We start from the raw sequence: 21,925 nt of genomic DNA on the forward strand, positions 1-21,925 counted from the left end.
TGGAAAGCCTTCCCAGAAGAGTGGAGGCTGTTATAGCAGCAATGTTCCAACATCTAGTGGAAAGCCTTCCCAGAAGAGTGGAGGCTGTTACAGCAGCAATGTTCCAACGTCTAGTGGAAAGCCTTCCCAGTAGAGTGGAGGCTGTTATAGCAGCAATGTTCCAACATCTAGTGGAAAGCCTTCCCAGAAGAGTGGAGGCTGTTATAGCAGCAATGTTCCAACATCTAGTGGAAAGCCTTCCCAGAAGAGTGGAGGCTGTTATAGCAGCAATGTTCCAACATCTAGTGGAAAGCCTTCCCAGAAGAATAGAGGCTGTTATAGCAGTAAAGGGGGGACCAACTCCATATTAATGCCCATGATTCTGGAATGAGAAGTTGGACGAGCAGGTGTCCACATACTTTTGGTCATGTAGTGCATTTCTCCTCGCTCTGTCATACAACAAGGCTGGTTCTGCCAGCTCTGAGAACAATGAGGGCAACTTCTATATATTTATATATATTCTCCTCTGTCTGTCAGACATCAATGAGGTGGAGGTGAGGAGGCTGGACTACGGAGACACTTCCTGTCTGTCTCTATGTAACATCAAGGAATTCAGTACTTTTGGTCATGTAGTGTACTTAAAATGTTTAACTGGTACCTGGAGACGTTCAGACAAGTCTCAAGACCTGTGGGCATCCTAGACCACAACGACCAGAGAGTCTCACCACGTCAGTATAAAACTGTTCAGACAGAAGTTGTCAGATCAGCTGTACCGACTTCAGACGAGTCCCAAGACGCTTGTGGGGGTCGTAGAGCAAAACAGAGAACACCATCGTGTTCCTGAGTCACCCAAACCAGTCGGACGCTAAAAGACGATTTTGAGAGAAGTCCAAATTTTGGGATGTCTGATGATCTGACAAACTCCAGCTCTAGTCCTGACACTTCTCACCAGATGAAGTCTACATCGGCGGATGTGGTGGATTGAGACAAATCCAATGCAAAAACAACAGATCTCTTAAAGAGGCAGATATGTATGGGGATTGTATTATGATAAATAGATTTCCAAGAGGGTGCTGACATCGACCGTAGGAGTTTAAAGTGAATATTCTCTAATATTTTTGCCCATAATCATGTACTAACTTATAAAACAGCTCACTGTTTGCACATCTGCATATTTCCCGTAGGACAATCGAGAAGCGCAAGGCAGGACCAACTAGGGAACTCAAAACGCAGGATCAACTAGGGAACTCAAAACGCAGGACCAACTAGGGAACCAAAACGCAGGGCAGGATCAACTAGGGAACCCAAAACGCAGGGCAGGATCAACTAGGGAACCAAAACGCAGGATCAACTAGGGAACCAGAACGCAGGGCAGGATCAACTAGGGAACCCAAAACGCAGGGCAGGATCAACTAGGGAACCCAAAACGCAGGGCAGGATCAACTAGGGAACTCAAAACGCAGGGCAGGATCAACTAGGGAACTCAAAACGCAGGATCCACTAGGGAACTCAAAACGCAGGATCAACTAGGGAACTCAAAACGCAGGATCAACTAGGGAACTCAAAACGCAGGATCAACTAGGGAACTCAAAACGCAGGATCACCTAGGGAACTCAAAACGCAGGATCAACTAGGGAACTCAAAACGCAGGGCAGTGTTGCTACTCAGGGGCAGTGTTGGTACAGGAATATATCCTCCTACTCTCCTGTCAAACTAACAGACTAATGTTCACCAAACATGACAGTATGGAGGCAGGGGGCCTTTACCCACCAGGATAGCAGAGACCAGCCCCATCTCAAAAACAGTGGGATAGCAAAGAGGACGAAAGACCCCTCACCCCCTACTCCCCCAGCCTCACCCCTATTCTATAGTTAGGGGTTACCCACCAGGACCCCTCACCCCCTACTCCCCCAGCCTCACCCCTATTCTATAGTTAGGGGTTACCCACCAGGACCCCTCACCCCCTACTCCCCCAGCCTCACCCCTATTCTATAGTTAGGGGTTACCCACCAGGGGCCCTCACCCCCTACTCCCCCAGCCTCACCCCTATTCTATAGTTAGGGGTTACCCACCAGGACCCCTCACCCCATACTCCCCCAGGCTCACCCCTATTCTATAGTTAGGGGTTACCCACCAGGACCCCTCACCCCCTACTCCCCCAGCCTCACCCCTATTCTATAGTTAGGGGTTACCCACCAGGACCCCTCACCCCATACTCCCCCAGGCTCACCCCTATTCTATAGTTAGGGGTTACCCACCAGGACCCCTCACCCCCTACTCCCCCAGCCTCACCCCTATTCTATAGTTAGGGGTTACCCACCAGGACCCCTCACCCCCTACTCCCCCAGCCTCACCCCTATTCTATAGTTAGGGGTTACCCACCAGGACCCCTCACCCCCTACTCCCCCAGCCTCACCCCTATTCTATAGTTAGGGGTTACCCACCAGGACCCCTCACCCCCTACTCCCCCAGCCTCACCCCTATTCTATAGTTAGGGGTTACCCACCAGGACCCCTCACCCCCTACTCCCCCAGCCTCACCCCTATTCTATAGTTAGGGGTTACCCACCAGGATAGCAGAGACCAGCCCCATCTCAAAAACAGTGGGTCCCAGGTTGAAGACGATAGCAGAGAGGACGAAGGAAATGCCCCTGGTGCCCCTGTCAATGGCCTTTGACATCGCCCCCGTCTGTCGGGACAGGTGGAAGCCCAGGTCCAGGCTGTGGAGGTGTAGGAACACGTTCTTGGCGATACGCCGGATGGAATTCTGGGCCACCTTCCCAAACACGGCGTTACGCAGCTCGTTGAAGAGGGCCGAACCGGCCCGGGACACACCGTCTGGGGGAAGAAGAGAGGATTTCATCACGGCTTTGGCTACATAGGGGCAGGGCTCAGCCATGAGAAGGGCAAGCCAACCTTTGTAGTTATCAGGTAAAGACAAAAGTGGAGATCCATTGGTTTGATTAAACTAGGCAAGATACTATTAGGACCCAGGTCTGGCTCAAAATGGACATGGCTGACAAATCCTGAGTTTATCAGAGAGGAGACAGTCCAGCCCAGGCCGTGTAATAATAATAATAGAGACAGTTACGGCCCAGGCCGTGTAATAATAATAGAGACAGTCCCAGCCCAGGCCAGGCCGTGTAATAATAATAATAGAGACAGTCCCGGCCAGGCCGTGTAATAATAATAGAGACAGTCCCTGCCCAGGCCAGGCCGTGTAATAATAATAATAGAGACAGTCCCTGCCCAGGCCGTGTAATAATAATAATAGAGACAGTCCCTGCCCAGGCCAGGCCGTGTAATAATAATAGAGACAGTCCCGGCCCAGGCCAGGCCGTGTAATAATAATAATAGAGACAGTCCCTGCCCAGGCCAGACCGTGTAATAATAATAGAGACAGTCCCGGCCCAGCCCAGGCCGTGTAATAATAATAGAGACAGTCCCTGCCCAGGCCAGGCCGTGTAATAATAATAGAGACAGTCCCTGCCCAGGCCGTGTAATAATAATAGAGACAGTCCCTGCCCAGGCCGTGTAATAATAATAGAGACAGTCCCGGCCCAGCCCAGCCCAGGCCGTGTAATAATAATAGAGACAGTCCCGGCCCAGGCCGTGTAATAATAATAATACAGTCCCGGCCCAGGCCGTGTAATAATAATAGAGACAGTCCCAGGCCAGGCCAGGCCGTGTAATAATAATAGAGACAGTCCCGGCCAGGCCGTGTAATAATAATAGAGACAGTCCCGGCCAGGCCGTGTAATAATAATAATAGAGACAGTCCCTGCCCAGGCCGTGTAATAATAATAGAGACAGTCCCGGCCAGGCCGTGTAATAATAATAGAGACAGTCCCTGCCCAGGCCGTGTAATAATAATAGAGACAGTCCCGGCCCAGGCCGTGTAATAATAATAGAGACCGTCCCTGGGCCAGGCCGTGTAATAATAATAATAGAGACAGTCCCGGCCCAGGCCAGGCCGTGTAATAATAATAGAGACAGTCCCTGGGCCAGGCCGTGTAATAATAATAATAGAGACAGTCCCGGCCCAGGCCAGGCCGTGTAATAATAATAGAGACAGTCCCGGCCCAGGCCAGGCCGTGTAATAATAATAGAGACAGTCCCTGGGCCAGGCCGTGTAATAATAATAGAGACAGTCCCTGGGCCAGGCCGTGTAATAATAATAGATACAGTCCCGGCCCAGGCCAGGCCGTGTAATAATAATAGATACAGTCCCGGCCCAGGCCAGGCCGTGTAATAATAATAGAGACAGTCCCTGCCCAGGCCAGGCCGTGTAATAATAATAGAGACAGTCCCTGCCCAGGCCAGGCCGTGTAATAATAATAGAGACAGTCCCTGCCCAGGCCAGGCCGTGTAATAATAATAGAGACAGTCCCTGCCCAGGCCAGGCCGTGTAATAATAATAGAGACAGTCCCGGCCCAGGCCGTGTAATAATAATAATAGAGACAGTCCCGGCCCAGGCCGTGTAATAATAATAATAGAGACAGTCCCGGCCCAGGCCGTGTAATAATAATAATAGAGACAGTCCCAGGCCAGGCCAGGCCGTGTAATAATAATAATAGAGACAGTCCCAGGCCAGGCCAGGCCGTGTAATAATAATAGAGACAGTCCCGGCCAGGCCGTGTAATAATAATAATAGAGACAGTCCCGGCCAGGCCGTGTAATAATAATAATAGAGACAGTCCCGGCCAGGCCGTGTAATAATAATAATAGAGACAGTCCCTGCCCAGGCCATGTAATAATAATAGAGACAGTCCCGGCCAGGCCGTGTAATAATAATAGAGACAGTCCCTGCCCAGGCCGTGTAATAATAATAGAGACAGTCCCGGCCCAGGCCGTGTAATAATAATAGAGACAGTCCCTGGGCCAGGCCGTGTAATAATAATAATAGAGACAGTCCCGGCCCAGGCCGTGTAATAATAATAGAGACAGTCCCTGGGCCAGGCCGTGTAATAATAATAATAGAGACAGTCCCGGCCCAGGCCAGGCCGTGTAATAATAATAGAGACAGTCCCGGCCCAGGCCAGGCCATGTAATAATAATAGAGACAGTCCCGGCCCAGGACAGGCCGTGTAATAATAATAGAGACAGTCCCTGGGCCAGGTCGTGTAATAATAATAGATACAGTCCCGGCCCAGGCCAGGCCGTGTAATAATAATAGAGACAGTCCCGGCCCAGGCCAGGCCGTGTAATAATAATAGAGACAGTCCCGGCCCAGGCCAGGCCGTGTAATAATAATAGAGACAGTCCATGCCCAGGCCGTGTAATAATAATAGAGACAGTCCCTGCCCAGGCCAGGCCGTGTAATAATAATAGAGACAGTCCCTGCCCAGGCCAGGCCAGGCCGTGTAATAATAATAGAGACAGTCCCTGCCCAGGCCAGGCCGTGTAATAATAATAGAGACAGTCCCGGCCCAGGCCAGGCCGTGTAATAATAATAGAGACAGTCCCGGCCCAGGCCGTGTAATAATAATAATAGAGACAGTCCCGGCCCAGGCCGTGTAATAATAATAGAGACAGTCCCAGGCCAGGCCAGGCCGTGTAATAATAATAGAGACAGTCCCGGCCAGGCCGTGTAATAATAATAGAGACAGTCCCGGCCAGGCCGTGTAATAATAATAATAGAGACAGTCCCTGCCCAGGCCATGTAATAATAATAGAGACAGTCCCGGCCAGGCCGTGTAATAATAATAGAGACAGTCCCTGCCCAGGCCGTGTAATAATAATAGAGACAGTCCCTGGGCCAGGCCGTGTAATAATAATAATAGAGACAGTCCCGGCCCAGGCCAGGCCGTGTAATAATAATAGACAGTCCCTGGGCCAGGCCGTGTAATAATAATAATAGAGACAGTCCCGGGCCAGGCCAGGCCGTGTAATAATAATAGAGACAGTCCCTGCCCAGGCCAGGCCGTGTAATAATAATAGAGACAGTCCCGGCCCAGGCCAGGCCGTGTAATAATAATAGAGACAGTCCCGGCCCAGGCCAGGCCGTGTAATAATAATAGAGACAGTCCCTGGGCCAGGCCGTGTAATAATAATAGATACAGTCCCGGCCCAGGCCAGGCCGTGTAATAATAATAGAGACAGTCCCGGCCCAGGCCAGGCCGTGTAATAATAATAGAGACAGTCCCTGCCCAGGCCAGGCCGTGTAATAATAATAGAGACAGTCCCTGCCCAGGCCAGGCCGTGTAATAATAATAGAGACAGTCCCGGCCCAGGCCAGGCCGTGTAATAATAATAGAGACAGTCCCAGGCCAGACCGTGTAATAATAATAGAGACAGTCCCGGCCAGGCCGTGTAATAATAATAACAGAGACAGTCCCTGCCCAGGCCATGTAATAATAATAGAGACAGTCCCGGCCAGGCCGTGTAATAATAATAGAGACAGTCCCTGCCCAGGCCGTGTAATAATAATAGAGACAGTCCCGGCCCAGGCCGTGTAATAATAATAGAGACAGTCCCTGGGCCAGGCCGTGTAATAATAATAATAGAGACAGTCCCGGCCCAGGCCAGGCCGTGTAATAATAATAGAGACAGTCCCTGGGCCAGGCCGTGTAATAATAATAGAGACAGTCCCGGCCCAGGCCAGGCCGTGTAATAATAATAGAGACAGTCCCGGCCCAGGCCAGGCCGTGTAATAATAATAGAGACAGTCCCGGCCCAGGCCAGGCCGTGTAATAATAATAGAGACAGTCCCGGCCCGGCCGTGTAATAATAATAGAGACAGTCCCGGCCCAGGCCGTGTAATAATAATAATAGAGACAGTCCCGGCCAGGCCAGGCCGTGTAATAACAATAGAGACAGTCCTGGCCCAGGCCGTGTAATAACAATAGAGACAGTCCCGGCCCAGGCCAGGCCGTGTAATAATAATAGAGACAGTCCGTGCCCAGGCCAGGCCGTGTAATAATAATAGAGACAGTCCCGGCCCAGGCCGTGTAATAATAATAGAGACAGTCCCGGCCCAGGCCGTGTAATAATAATAGAGACAGTCCCGGCCCAGGCCGTGTAATAATAATAGAGACAGTCCCGGCCCAGGCCGTGTAATAATAATAGAGACAGTCCCTGGGCCAGGCCGTGTAATAATAATAATAGAGACAGTCCCGGCCCAGGCCGTGTAATAATAATAGAGACAGTCCCTGGGCCAGGCCGTGTAATAATAATAATAGAGACAGTCCCGGCCCAGGCCAGGCCGTGTAATAATAATAGAGACAGTCCCGGCCCAGGCCAGGCCATGTAATAATAATAGAGACAGTCCCGGCCCAGGCCAGGCCGTGTAATAATAATAGAGACAGTCCCTGGGCCAGGTCGTGTAATAATAATAGATACAGTCCCGGCCCAGGCCAGGCCGTGTAATAATAATAGAGACAGTCCCGGCCCAGGCCAGGCCGTGTAATAATAATAGAGACAGTCCCGGCCCAGGCCAGGCCGTGTAATAATAATAGAGACAGTCCATGCCCAGGCCGTGTAATAATAATAGAGACAGTCCCTGCCCAGGCCAGGCCGTGTAATAATAATAGAGACAGTCCCTGCCCAGGCCAGGCCAGGCCGTGTAATAATAATAGAGACAGTCCCTGCCCAGGCCAGGCCGTGTAATAATAATAGAGACAGTCCCGGCCCAGGCCAGGCCGTGTAATAATAATAGAGACAGTCCCGGCCCAGGCCGTGTAATAATAATAATAGAGACAGTCCCGGCCCAGGCCGTGTAATAATAATAGAGACAGTCCCAGGCCAGGCCAGGCCGTGTAATAATAATAGAGACAGTCCCGGCCAGGCCGTGTAATAATAATAGAGACAGTCCCGGCCAGGCCGTGTAATAATAATAATAGAGACAGTCCCTGCCCAGGCCATGTAATAATAATAGAGACAGTCCCGGCCAGGCCGTGTAATAATAATAGAGACAGTCCCTGCCCAGGCCGTGTAATAATAATAGAGACAGTCCCTGGGCCAGGCCGTGTAATAATAATAATAGAGACAGTCCCGGCCCAGGCCAGGCCGTGTAATAATAATAGACAGTCCCTGGGCCAGGCCGTGTAATAATAATAATAGAGACAGTCCCGGGCCAGGCCAGGCCGTGTAATAATAATAGAGACAGTCCCTGCCCAGGCCAGGCCGTGTAATAATAATAGAGACAGTCCCGGCCCAGGCCAGGCCGTGTAATAATAATAGAGACAGTCCCGGCCCAGGCCAGGCCGTGTAATAATAATAGAGACAGTCCCTGGGCCAGGCCGTGTAATAATAATAGATACAGTCCCGGCCCAGGCCAGGCCGTGTAATAATAATAGAGACAGTCCCGGCCCAGGCCAGGCCGTGTAATAATAATAGAGACAGTCCCTGCCCAGGCCAGGCCGTGTAATAATAATAGAGACAGTCCCTGCCCAGGCCAGGCCGTGTAATAATAATAGAGACAGTCCCGGCCCAGGCCAGGCCGTGTAATAATAATAGAGACAGTCCCAGGCCAGACCGTGTAATAATAATAGAGACAGTCCCGGCCAGGCCGTGTAATAATAATAACAGAGACAGTCCCTGCCCAGGCCATGTAATAATAATAGAGACAGTCCCGGCCAGGCCGTGTAATAATAATAGAGACAGTCCCTGCCCAGGCCGTGTAATAATAATAGAGACAGTCCCGGCCCAGGCCGTGTAATAATAATAGAGACAGTCCCTGGGCCAGGCCGTGTAATAATAATAATAGAGACAGTCCCGGCCCAGGCCAGGCCGTGTAATAATAATAGAGACAGTCCCTGGGCCAGGCCGTGTAATAATAATAGAGACAGTCCCGGCCCAGGCCAGGCCGTGTAATAATAATAGAGACAGTCCCGGCCCAGGCCAGGCCGTGTAATAATAATAGAGACAGTCCCGGCCCAGGCCAGGCCGTGTAATAATAATAGAGACAGTCCCGGCCCGGCCGTGTAATAATAATAGAGACAGTCCCGGCCCAGGCCGTGTAATAATAATAATAGAGACAGTCCCGGCCAGGCCAGGCCGTGTAATAACAATAGAGACAGTCCTGGCCCAGGCCGTGTAATAACAATAGAGACAGTCCGTGCCCAGGCCAGGCCGTGTAATAATAATAGAGACAGTCCGTGCCCAGGCCAGGCCGTGTAATAATAATAGAGACAGTCCCGGCCCAGGCCGTGTAATAATAATAGAGACAGTCCCGGCCCAGGCCGTGTAATAATAATAGAGACAGTCCCGGCCCAGGCCGTGTAATAATAATAGAGACAGTCCCGGCCCAGGCCGTGTAATAATAATAGAGACAGTCCCGGCCCAGGCCGTGTAATAATAATAGAGACAGTCCCGGCCCAGGCCGTGTAATAATAATAATAGAGACAGTCCCGGCCCAGGCCAGGTAATAATAATAATAGAGACAGTCCCGGCCCAGGCCGTGTAATAATAATAGAGACAGTCCCGGCCCAGGCCGTGTAATAATAATAGAGACAGTCCCGGCCCAGGCCGTGTAATAATAATAGAGACAGTCCCGGCCCAGGCCGTGTAATAATAATAGAGACAGTCCCTGCCCAGGCCAGGCCGTGTAATAATAATAGAGACAGTCCCTGCCCAGGCCGTGTAATAATAATAGAGACAGTCCCTGCCCAGGCCGTGTAATAATAATAGAGACAGTCCCGGCCCAGGCCGTGTAATAATAATAATAATAGAGACAGTCCCGGCCAAGGCCAGGCCGTGTAATAACAGAGACAGTCCCGGCCCAGGCCGCGTAATAATAATAGAGACAGTCCCGGCCCAGGCCGTGTAATAATAATAGAGACAGTCCCCGGCCCAGGCCGTGTAATAATAATAGAGACAGTCCAGGCCAGGCCGTGTAATAATAATAGAGACAGTCCCGGCCAGGCCGTGTAATAATAATAGAGACAGTCCCGGCCAGGCCGTGTAATAATAATAGAGACAGTCCCGTCCCAGGCCGTGTAATAATAATAGAGACAGTCCCGGCCCAGGCCGTGCCATGTAATAATAATAGAGACAGTCCCGGCCCAGGCCGTGTAATAATAATAGAGACAGTCCCCGGCCCAGGCCGTGTAATAATAATAGAGACAGTCCAGGCCAGGCCGTGTAATAATAATAGAGACAGTCCCGGCCAGGCCGTGTAATAATAATAGAGACAGTCCCGGCCAGGCCGTGTAATAATAATAGAGACAGTCCCGTCCCAGGCCGTGTAATAATAATAGAGACAGTCCCGGCCCAGGCCGTGCCATGTAATAATAATAGAGACAGTCCCGGCCCAGGCCTTGTAATAATAATAGAGACAGTCCCGGCCCAGGCCAGGCCGTGTAATAATAATAATAGAGACAGTCCCGGCCCAGGCCAGGCCGTGTAATAATAGAGACAGTCCCGGCCCAGGCCGTGTAATAATAATAGAGACAGTCCCGGCCCAGGCCGTGTAATAATAATAGAGACAGTCCCGGCCCAGGCCAGGCCGTGTAATAATAATAGAGACAGTCCCGGCCCAGGCCGTGTAATAATAATAGAGACAGTCCCGGCCCAGGCCGTGTAATAATAATAGAGACAGTCCCGGCCCAGGCCGTGTAATAATAATAGAGACAGTCCCAGCCCAGGCCAGGCCGTGTAATAATAATAATAGAGACAGTCCCGGCCAGGCCGTGTAATAATAATAGAGACAGTCCCTGCCCAGGCCGTGTAATAATAATAGAGACAGTCCCTGCCCAGGCCAGGCCGTGTAATAATAATAGAGACAGTCCCGGTCCAGCCCAGGCCGTGTAATAATAATAGAGACAGTCCCGGCCCAGGCCGTGTAATAATAATAGAGACAGTCCCGGCCCAGGCAGTGTAATAATAATAATAATAGAGACAGTCCCGGCCAAGGCCAGGCCGTGTAATAACAGAGACAGTCCCGGCCCAGGCCGCGTAATAATAATAGAGACAGTCCCGGCCCAGGCCGTGTAATAATAATAGAGACAGTCCCCGGCCCAGGCCGTGTAATAATAATAGAGACAGTCCAGGCCAGGCCGTGTAATAATAATAGAGACAGTCCCGGCCAGGCCGTGTAATAATAATAGAGACAGTCCCGGCCAGGCCGTGTAATAATAATAGAGACAGTCCCGTCCCAGGCCGTGTAATAATAATAGAGACAGTCCCGGCCCAGGCCGTGCCATGTAATAATAATAGAGACAGTCCCGGCCCAGGCCGTGTAATAATAATAGAGACAGTCCCCGGCCCAGGCCGTGTAATAATAATAGAGACAGTCCAGGCCAGGCCGTGTAATAATAATAGAGACAGTCCCGGCCAGGCCGTGTAATAATAATAGAGACAGTCCCGGCCAGGCCGTGTAATAATAATAGAGACAGTCCCGTCCCAGGCCGTGTAATAATAATAGAGACAGTCCCGGCCCAGGCCGTGCCATGTAATAATAATAGAGACAGTCCCGGCCCAGGCCGTGTAATAATAATAATAATAGAGACAGTCCCGGCCCAGGCCTTGTAATAATAATAGAGACAGTCCCGGCCCAGGCCAGGCCGTGTAATAATAATAATAGAGACAGTCCCGGCCCAGGCCAGGCCGTGTAATAATAGAGACAGTCCCGGCCCAGGCCGTGTAATAATAATAGAGACAGTCCCGGCCCAGGCCGTGTAATAATAATAGAGACAGTCCCGGCCCAGGCCAGGCCGTGTAATAATAATAGAGACAGTCCCGGCCCAGGCCGTGTAATAATAATAGAGACAGTCCCGGCCCAGGCCGTGTAATAATAATAGAGACAGTCCCAGCCCAGGCCAGGCCGTGTAATAATAATAATAGAGACAGTCCCGGCCAGGCCGTGTAATAATAATAGAGACAGTCCCTGCCCAGGCCGTGTAATAATAATAGAGACAGTCCCTGCCCAGGCCAGGCCGTGTAATAATAATAGAGACAGTCCCGGTCCAGCCCAGGCCGTGTAATAATAATAGAGACAGTCCCGGCCCAGGCCGTGTAATAATAATAGAGACAGTCCCGGCCCAGGCCGTGTAATAATAATAATAATAGAGACAGTCCCGGCCAAGGCCAGGCCGTGTAATAACAGAGACAGTCCCGGCCCAGGCCGCGTAATAATAATAGAGACAGTCCCGGCCCAGGCCGTGTAATAATAATAGAGACAGTCCAGGCCAGGCCGTGTAATAATAATAGAGACAGTCCCGGCCAGGCCGTGTAATAATAATAGAGACAGTCCCGGCCAGGCCGTGTAATAATAATAGAGACAGTCCCGTCCCAGGCCGTGTAATAATAATAGAGACAGTCCCGGCCCAGGCCGTGCCATGTAATAATAATAGAGACAGTCCCGGCCCAGGCCGTGTAATAATAATAGAGACAGTCCCCGGCCCAGGCCGTGTAATAATAATAGAGACAGTCCAGGCCAGGCCGTGTAATAATAATAGAGACAGTCCCGGCCAGGCCGTGTAATAATAATAGAGACAGTCCCGGCCAGGCCGTGTAATAATAATAGAGACAGTCCCGTCCCAGGCCGTGTAATAATAATAGAGACAGTCCCGGCCCAGGCCGTGCCATGTAATAATAATAGAGACAGTCCCGGCCCAGGCCGTGTAATAATAATAATAATAGAGACAGTCCCGGCCCAGGCCTTGTAATAATAATAGAGACAGTCCCGGCCCAGGCCAGGCCGTGTAATAATAATAGAGACAGTCCCGGCCCAGGCCAGGCCATGTAATAATAATAATAGAGACAGTCCCGGCCCAGGCCAGGCCGTGTAATAATAGAGACAGTCCCGGCCCAGGCCGTGTAATAATAATAGAGACAGTCCCGGCCCAGGCCGTGTAATAATAATAGAGACAGTCCCGGCCCAGGCCAGGCCGTGTAATAATAATAGAGACAGTCCCGGCCCAGGCCGTGTAATAATAATAGAGACAGTCCCGGCCCAGGCCGTGTAATAATAATAGAGACAGTCCCAGCCCAGGCCAGGCCGTGTAATAATAATAATAGAGACAGTCCCGGCCAGGCCGTGTAATAATAATAGAGACAGTCCCTGCCCAGGCCGTGTAATAATAATAGAGACAGTCCCTGCCCAGGCCAGGCCGTGTAATAATAATAGAGACAGTCCCGGTCCAGCCCAGGCCGTGTAATTATAATAGAGACAGTCCCGGCCCAGGCCGTGTAATAATAATAGAGACAGTCCCGGCCCAGGCCGTGTAATAATAATAGAGACAGTCCCTGCCCAGACTGGTAACTCTAATGAACTGATCCTCTGCAGCAGAGGTAACTCTGGGACTTCCTTTCCAATCTGAGGCTGGTATCTCTAATGAACTGATCCTCTGCAGCAGAGGTAACTCTGGGTCTTCCATTCCTGTGGCGGTCCTCATGAGAGCCAGTTTCATCATAGCGCCTGATGGTTTTCGCGACTGCACTTGAAGAAACTTTCAAAGTTCTTGAAATGTTCCGTATTGACTGACCTTCATGTCTAAATAAAGTAATGGACTGTCTTTTTTAAAATCAAACTTTATTTGTCACATGCGCTGAATACAACAAATTAGACTTTACCATGAAATTCTTACTTACAAGCCCTTAACTCTTCTTGAACTGCACTGCTGGTTAAGAAAATATTTACCAAGTAGACTAAAGTAAAAAGTAACACAATAAGAATAACAATAATGAGGCTATATACAGGGGGCACCGGTACCAAGTCAGTGTGCAGGGATATAGGTTAGTAGAGGTAATTTGTACATGTATGTAGGGGTGAAGTGACTATGCATAGATTATAAACAGCAAGTAGCAGCTGTGTTAAAACGGGAGGGGGGTGGGGGTCAATGTAAATTGTCCAGTTGAGATTTTATGAATAGTTCACCAGTCTAATGACTTGGGGGTAGAAGCTGTTGAGGAGCCATTTGGTCAAAGACCTGGCACTCCGGCAGCAGAGAAAATATGTGCTTTCCCCGCCTATTATATAGGTCCTGGATGGCAGGAAGCTTGGCCCCAGGGATGTACTGGGCCGTACGCACTACCCTCTGTATGGTGTATGGTCGGAGGCCGAGCAGTTGCCATACCAGGCGGTGAGGCAACCAGTCAGGATGCTCTCGATGTTGCAGCTGTAGAACATTATGAGGATCTGGGGACCCATGCAAAATCTTTTCAGTCTCATGAGGGGGAAAAGGTTTTGAGGTGCCCTCTTCATGACTGTCTTGGTATGTTTGGACCATGATAGTTTGTTGGTGATGTGGACACCAAGGAACTTGAAACTCAACCCGCTCCACTACAGCCCTGTCGATGTTAAATGGGGGCCTGTCCGGCCCACCTTTTCCTGTAGTCCACGATCATCTCCTTTGTCTTGCTCACATTGAGGGAGAGGTTGTTGTCCTGGCACCACACTGCCAGGTCTCTGACTTCCTCCCTATAGGCTGTCTCATCGTTGAGGGAGAGGTTGTTGTCCTGGCACCACACTGCCAGGTCTCTGACCACCTCCCTATAGGCCGTCTCATTGTTGTCGGTGATCAGGCCTACCACTGTTGTGTCGTCAGTAAACATAATGATGGTGTTGGAGTCGTGTTTGGTCACGCAGTCGTGGGTGAACAGGGAACAAGAGGGGACTAAGTACACACCCCTGAGGGGCCCCAGTGTTGAGGATCAGCGTGGCAGACGTGTTGTTGCCTACCTTCACCACCTGGGGGCGGCCCGTCAGGAAGTCCAGGATCCAGTTGCAGAGGGAGGTGTTTAGTCCCAGAGTCCTTAGCTTATTGATGAGCTTAGTGGGCAATACGGTGTTGAACGCTGAGCTGTAGTCAATGAACAGCATTCTCACATAGGTGTTCCTTTTGTCCAGGTGGGAAAGGGCAGTGGACAATATAGATTGTATCATCTGTGGATCTATTGGGGTGGTATGCGAATTGGAGTGGGTCTAGGGTGTCCGGGAGGATGCTGTTGATGTGAGCCATGACCAGCCTTTCAAAGCACTTCACAGCTATCGACGTGAGTGCCACGGGGCGGTAGTCATTTAGGCAGGTTACCTTCGCTTCCTTGGGCACAGGGACTATGGTCTGCTTGAAACATGTAGGTATTACAGACTCGGTCAGGGAGAGGTTGAAACTGTCTGTGAAGACACTTGACAGTTGTTCTGCTCATGCTTTGAGTATACGTCCTGGTAATCCGTCTGGCCCAGTGGCTTTGTGAATGTTGATCTGTTTAAAGGTTTTGTTCACATCGGCTACTGAGAGCGTAATCACACAGTCATACAGAACAGCTGGTGCTCTCGTGCATGCTCCAGTGTTGCTTGCCTCAAAGTGATCATAAAAGGCATTTAGCCAGTGTGTAGGCTCGCGTCACTGGGCAGCTCGCGTCTGTGTTTCCCTTTGTAGTCTGTAATAGTTTTCAAGCCCTGCCACATCCGACGAGCGTCAGAGCCGGTGTAGTAGGATTCAATCTCAATCCTGTATTGAGCTTTGCCTGTTTGATGGTTTGTCTGAGGGCATAGCGGAATTTCTTAGAAGCGTCCGGATTAGTCTCCCGCTCCTTGAAAGCGGCAGCTCTAGCCTTTAGCTCGATGCGGATGTTGCCTGTAATCCATGGCTTCTGGTTGGGATATGTACGTACAGTTACTGTGGGGACGACGTCGTCGATGCACTTATTGATGAAGCCGATGACTGAGGTGGTGTACTCCTCAATGCCATTGGATGAATCCCGGAACATATTCTAGTCTGTGCTGCAAAACAGTCCTGTAGCGTAGCATCCGACCACTTCCGTATAGAAGGAGTCACTGGTACTTCCTGCTTTAGTTTTTGCTTGTAAACAGGAATCATGAGGATAGAATTATGGGCAGATTTGCCAAATGGAGGGTGAGGGAGAGCTGTGTATGCATCTATGTGTGTGGAGTAAAGGTGGTATAGGATTTTTCTTTTCTCTGGTTGCACATGTGAGATGCTGGTAAAAATTTGGTAAAACTGATTTAAGTTTGCAACTAGGAGCACCACTTCTGGGTGAGTTTCTCTTTGCTTATTTGAGCTGTTCTTGCCATAATATAGACTTTTACCAAACAGGGCTATCTTCTGTATACCTCCCCTACTTTGTCACAATACAACAACTGATTTGCTCAAACGCATTAAGGAAAGAAATTCCACAAATTCATTTTTAACAAAGCACACCTGTTTATTGAAATGCATTTCTGGTGACTACCTCATGAAGCTGGTTGAGAGAAGACCAAGAGTGTGCAAAGCTGTCATCAAGGCAAAGGGTGGCTATTTGAAGAATCTCAAATATAAAATATATTTTGATTTGAGTAACACTTTTTTGGTTACTACATGATTCCATATGTGTTATTTCATAGCTTGTCTTCACTAATATTCTACAATGTAGAAAATAGTAAAAAGAAAAGAAAAACACTTGAATGAGTAGGTGTTCTAAAACTTTGGACCGGTAGTGTATGTTTGGGCTTCTTGCAGTCAATTTGACCCCCCCGTCCATCCGCTCAAGAAAGAAATTGTAGCGCAGCTGAATCTAGTTGATGATCCCTGCTAGTGTCTACAGGGTTCGTACAGACAGTGGCAAGTCAAATTCAAGGACTTAAGTGCTTTTTCAAACACTAATATTTATTTTCAAGGACCGTCAATTTGTAACAGTTCCTATTATGCAATTATTTCTAGTCACCACCAGACGGCAGTATTTCACCACATTCTCATTGCGAAAAAAACTAGCGTACTATTCATCACTACCTTACAATCTCTACTCAATATTACGTGTTTCACTACATACATGAGTGGTAAGTCAGGACTGATGATGTTGACTGTCCCAACACAATGACATGAAAGTGAATTCTGACAGCGTAAAAGGCCCTTCTATTTAAAGATTCTGTCAGGGGACCCTATTTAAATTTTAGGGGACCCCACATGGGTCTCTGACCCCAAGTTTGGGTACCACTGTACTACAAACCTCTCTCCCTGCTTGTTTCAATGCATCTCTGTCTCTCCCCTTTGCCTCCTTCCATGCAGCCTAACACCACTGTCTATCTCACTACTCACTGCAAAGAAAAGGTATTTTTTGTTATGAGAATTTAAAGTAACCCAACTTCTGAATATAGCTAAGTAGCTAGCTTAATATCAGTCAACTTCTCTTGCTGTGGTCAAGCTCTGTTCAAGATTAGCTTCTAACTTCCTCCTTCTAGCCAGCTAGTTATAACTCCTTCTAGCCAGCTAGTTATAACTCCTTCTAGCCAGCTAGTTATAACTCCTTCTAGCCAGCTAGCTATAACTAGCTACCTGGCTAACAGCCAGCATCCTTGAGTTGCCTAAACATCAGCCACTATTTACCGGTTGTAAACTCATTCTTCGATAGTCAGGTTTTTGTTTTATTTGGGGGGGGTTGTCCGTTGACAGGAGTCTCTGCCACTTACTACTCTAGATCTGGATTGAGGTAGTTTGTTTCACCTCTCGGCCTATGTCGTGGGCAGAGTTTCCTGTTGGACAGAGTGGTGAGTGCTAAACGAGGTAAGTCAGACAGAGCAGGTGAACATAACGATTATACCTGAATCAATCACGATTCCACTCGTTCACAGAGGTAGGTCAATCAGAGGGAGGTCAATCAGAGGGAGGTCAATCAGAGGGAGGTCAATCAGAGGGAGGGTCAATCAGAGGGAGGTCAATCAGAGGGAGGTCAATCAGAGGGAGGTCAATCAGAGGGAGGTCAATCAGAGGGAGGTCAATCAGAGGGAGGTCAATCAGAGGGAGGGTCAATCAGAGGGAGGGTCAATCAGAGGGAGGTCAATCAGAGGGAGGTCAATCAGAGGGAGGTCAATCAGAGGGAGGTCAATCAGAGGGAGGTCAATCAGAGGGAGGTCAATCAGAGGGAGGTCAATCAGAGGGAGGTCAATCAGAGGGAGGGTCAATCAGAGGGAGGGTCAATCAGAGGGAGGTCAATCAGAGGGAGGTCAATCAGAGGGAGGTCAATCAGAGGGAGGTCAATCAGAGGGAGGTCAATCAGAGGGAGGTCAATCAGAGGGAGGTCAATCAGAGGGAGGTCAATCAGAGGGAGGTCAATCAGAGAGGGTCAATCAGAGGGAGGTCAATCAGAGGGAGGTCAATCAGAGAGGGTCAATCAGAGGGAGGGTCAATCAGAGGGAGGTCAATCAGAGAGAGGGTCAATCAGAGAGGGTCAATCAGAGGGAGGTCAATCAGAGGGAGGTCAATCAGAGGGAGGTCAATCAGAGAGGGTCAATCAGAGGGAGGTCAATCAGAGAGGGTCAATCAGAGGGAGGGTCAATCAGAGGGAGGTCAATCAGAGGGAGGTCAATCAGAGGGAGGTCAATCAGAGGGAGGTCAATCAGAGGGAGGTCAATCAGAGGGAGGTCAATCAGAGGGAGGTCAATCAGAGGGAGGTCAATCAGAGGGAGGTCAGAGTTAGACACGATTAGAACTCAGATTAATAACATTTAGCGTTCTGAACATTGATCAACGCTGGGACAAGTGGGTATAGAGGGGCAGAACCCTCTACTACAGCCCCGGATGGGTCTGGCAGAACCCCTCTACTACATCCCCGGATGGGTCTGGCAGAACCCCTCTACTACAGCCCCGGATGGGTCTGGCAGAACCCTCTACTACATCCCCGGATGGGTCTGGCAGAACCCTCTACTACAGCCCCGGATGGGTCTGGCAGAACCCTCTACTACAGCCCCGGATGGGTCTGGCAGAACCCCTCTACTACAGCCCCGGATGGGTCTGGCAGAACCCCTCTACTACAGCCCCGGATGGGTCTGGCAGAACCCCTCTACTACAGCCCCGGATGGGTCTGGCAGAACCCCTCTACTACAGCCCCGGATGGGTCTGGCAGAACCCCTCTACTACAGCCCCGGATGGGTCTGGCAGAACCCCTCTACTACAGCCCCGGATGGGTAGGGCAGAACCCCTCTACTACAGCCCCGGATGAGTCTGGCAGAACCCCTCTACTACAGCCCCGGGAGGTCAATCAGAGGGAGGTCAATCAGAGGGAGATCAATCAGAGGAAGGTCAATCAGAGGGAGGTCAATCAGAGGAAGGTCAGAGTTAGACACGATTAGAACTCAGATTAATAACATTTAGCGTTCTGAACATTGATCAACGCTGGGACAAGTGGGTATAGAGGGGCAGAACCCTCTACTACAGCCCCGGATGGGTCTGGCAGAACCCTCTACTACATCCCCGGATGGGTCTGGCAGAACCCTCTACTACAGCCCCGGATGGGTCTGGCAGAACCCCTCTACTACAGCCCCGGATGGGTCTGGCAGAACCCCTCTACTACAGCCCCGGATGGGTCTGGCAGAACCCCTCTACTACAGCCCCGGATGGGTCTGGCAGAACCCCTCTACTACAGCCCCGGATGGGTCTGGCAGAACCCCTCTACTACAGCCCCGGATGGGTCTGGCAGAACCCCTCTACTACATCCCCGGTCTGGCAGAACCCCTCTACTACATCCACGGTCTGGCAGAACCCCTCTACTACAGCCCCGGATGGGTCTGGCAGAACCCCTCTACTACAGCCCCGGATGGGTCTGGCAGAACCCCTCTACTACAGCCCCGGATGGGTCTGGCAGAACCCCTCTACTACAGCCCCGGATGGGTCTGGCAGAACCCCTCTACTACAGCCCCGGTCTGGCAGAACCCCTCTACTACAGCCCCGGTCTGGCAGAACCCCTCAACTACAGCCCCGGATGGGTCTGGCAGAACCCCTCTACTACAGCCCCGGATGGGTCTGGCAGAACCCCTCTACTACAGCCCCGGATGGGTCTGGCAGAACCCCTCTACTACAGCCCCGGATGGGTCAGGCAGAACCCCTCTACTACAGCCCCGGATGGGTCTGGCAGAACCCCTCTACTACAGCCACGGATGGGTCTGGCAGAACCCTCTACTACAGCCCCGGTCTGGCAGAACCCTCTACTACAGCCCCGGTCTGGCAGAACCCTCTACTACATCCCCGGAAGGGTCTGGCAGAACCCTCTACTACAGCCCCGGTCTGGCAGAACCCTCTACTACAGCCCCGGTCTGGCAGAACCCTCTACTACAGCCCCGGTCTGGCAGAACCCTCTACTACAGCCCCGGTCTGGCAGAACCCCTCTACTACAGCCCCGGATGGGTCTGGCAGAACCCCTCTACTACAGCCCGGGATGGGTCTGGCAGAACCCCTCTACTACAGCCCCGGATGGGTCTGGCAGAACCCTCTACTACAGCCCCGGTCTGGCAGAACCCCTCTACTACAGCCCCGGATGGGTATGGCAGAACCCTCTACTACAGCCCCGGATGGGTCTGGCAGAACCCTCTACTACAGCCCCGGATGGGTCTGGCAGAACCCTCTACTACAACCCCGGATGGGTCTGGCAGAACCCTCTACTACAGCCCCGGATGGGTCTGGCAGAACCCCTCTACTACAGCCCCGGTCTGGCAGAACCCTCTATTACAGTCCCGGTCTGGCAGAACCCTCTACTACAGCCCCGGATGGGTCTGGCAGAACCCCTCTACTACAGCCCCGGATAGGTCTGGCAGAACCCTCTATTACAGCCCCGGTCTGGCAGAACCCCTCTACTACAGCCCCGGATAGGTCTGGCAGAACCCCTCTATTACAGTCCCGGTCTGGCAGAACCCCTCTACTACAGCCCCGGATGGGTCTGGCAGAACCCCTCTACTACAGCCCCGGATAGGTCTGGCAGAACCCCTCTACTACAGCCCCGGTCTGGCAGAACCCCTCTACTACAGCCCCGGATAGGTCTGGCAGAACCCTCTACTACAGCCCCGGATGGGTCTGGCAGAACCCCTCTACTACAGCCCCGGATAGGTCTGGCAGAACCTCTACTACAGCCCCGGATGGGTCTAGCAGAACCCTCTACTACAGCCCCGGTCTGGCAGAACCCCTCTACTACAGCCCCGGTCTGGCAGAACCCCTCTACTACATCCCCGGTCTGGCAGAACCCCTCTACTACAGCCCCGGTCTGGCAGAACCCCTCTACTACAGCCCCTGATGGGTCTGGCAGAACCCTCTACTACAGCCCCGGTCTAGCAGAACCCTCTACTACAGCCCCGGATGGGTCTGGCAGAACCCCTCTAGTACAGCCCCGGATGGGTCTGGCAGAACCCCTCTACTACAGCCGCGGATGGGTCTGGCAGAACCCCTCTACTACAGCCGCGGATGGGTCTGGCAGAACCCCTCTACTACAGCCCCTGATGGGTCTGGCAGAACCCTCTACTACAGCCCCGGTCTGGCAGAACCCCTCTACTACAGCCCCGGAGGGGTCTGGCTGAACCCCTCTACTACAGCCCCGGAGGGGTCTGGCAGAACCCCTCTACTACAGCCCCGGATGGGTCTGGCAGAACCCCTCTACTACAGCCCCGGATGGGTCTGGCAGAACCCCTCTACTACAGCCCCGGATGGGTCTGGCAGAACCCCTCTACTACAGCCCCGGATGGGTCTGGCAGAACCCCTCTACTACAGCCCCGGATGGGTCTGGCAGAACCCCTCTACTACAGCCCCGGATGGGTCTGGCAGAACCCCTCTACTACAGCCCCGGATGGGTCTGGCAGAACCCCTCTACTACAGCCCCGGATGGGTCTGGCAGAACCCCTCTACTACAGCCCCGGATGGGTCTGGCAGAACCCCTCTACTACAGCCCCAGTCTGGCAGAACCCCTCTACTACAGCCCCGGAGGGGTCTGGCAGAACCCCTCTACTACAGCCCCGGATGGGTCTGGCAGAACCCCTCTACTACAGCCCCGGATGGGTCTGGCAGAACCCCTCTACTACAGCCCCGGATGGGTCTGGCAGAACCCCTCTACTACAGCTCCGGATGGGTCTGGCAGAACCCCTCTACTACAGCCCCGGATGGGTCTGGCAGAACCCCTCTACTACAGCCCCGGATGGGTCTGGCAGAACCCCTCTACTACAGCCCCGGATGGGTCTGGCAGAACCCCTCTACTACAGCCCCGGATGGGTCTGGCAGAACCCCTCTACTACAGCCCCGGATGGGTCTGG

General features: G+C 51.5%; 1 protein-coding gene across 1 annotated transcript in view; it reads right to left on the reverse strand.

The window, feature by feature from the left end:
- LOC129827341 (iron-sulfur clusters transporter ABCB7, mitochondrial-like) overlaps window positions 1–21,925 on the reverse strand; it is a 160,226-nt gene that overhangs the window by 74,621 nt on the left and 63,680 nt on the right. The window contains exon 6 of the mRNA XM_055888099.1: window positions 2,548–2,816. Coding sequence (XP_055744074.1) covers window positions 2,548–2,816 — 269 coding nt within the window. The remainder of the gene's footprint in view (window positions 1–2,547; window positions 2,817–21,925) is intronic.

This window comes from Salvelinus fontinalis, chromosome 29 (genome assembly GCF_029448725.1).
Source record: "Salvelinus fontinalis isolate EN_2023a chromosome 29, ASM2944872v1, whole genome shotgun sequence".
Taxonomy (NCBI): domain Eukaryota; kingdom Metazoa; phylum Chordata; class Actinopteri; order Salmoniformes; family Salmonidae; genus Salvelinus; species Salvelinus fontinalis.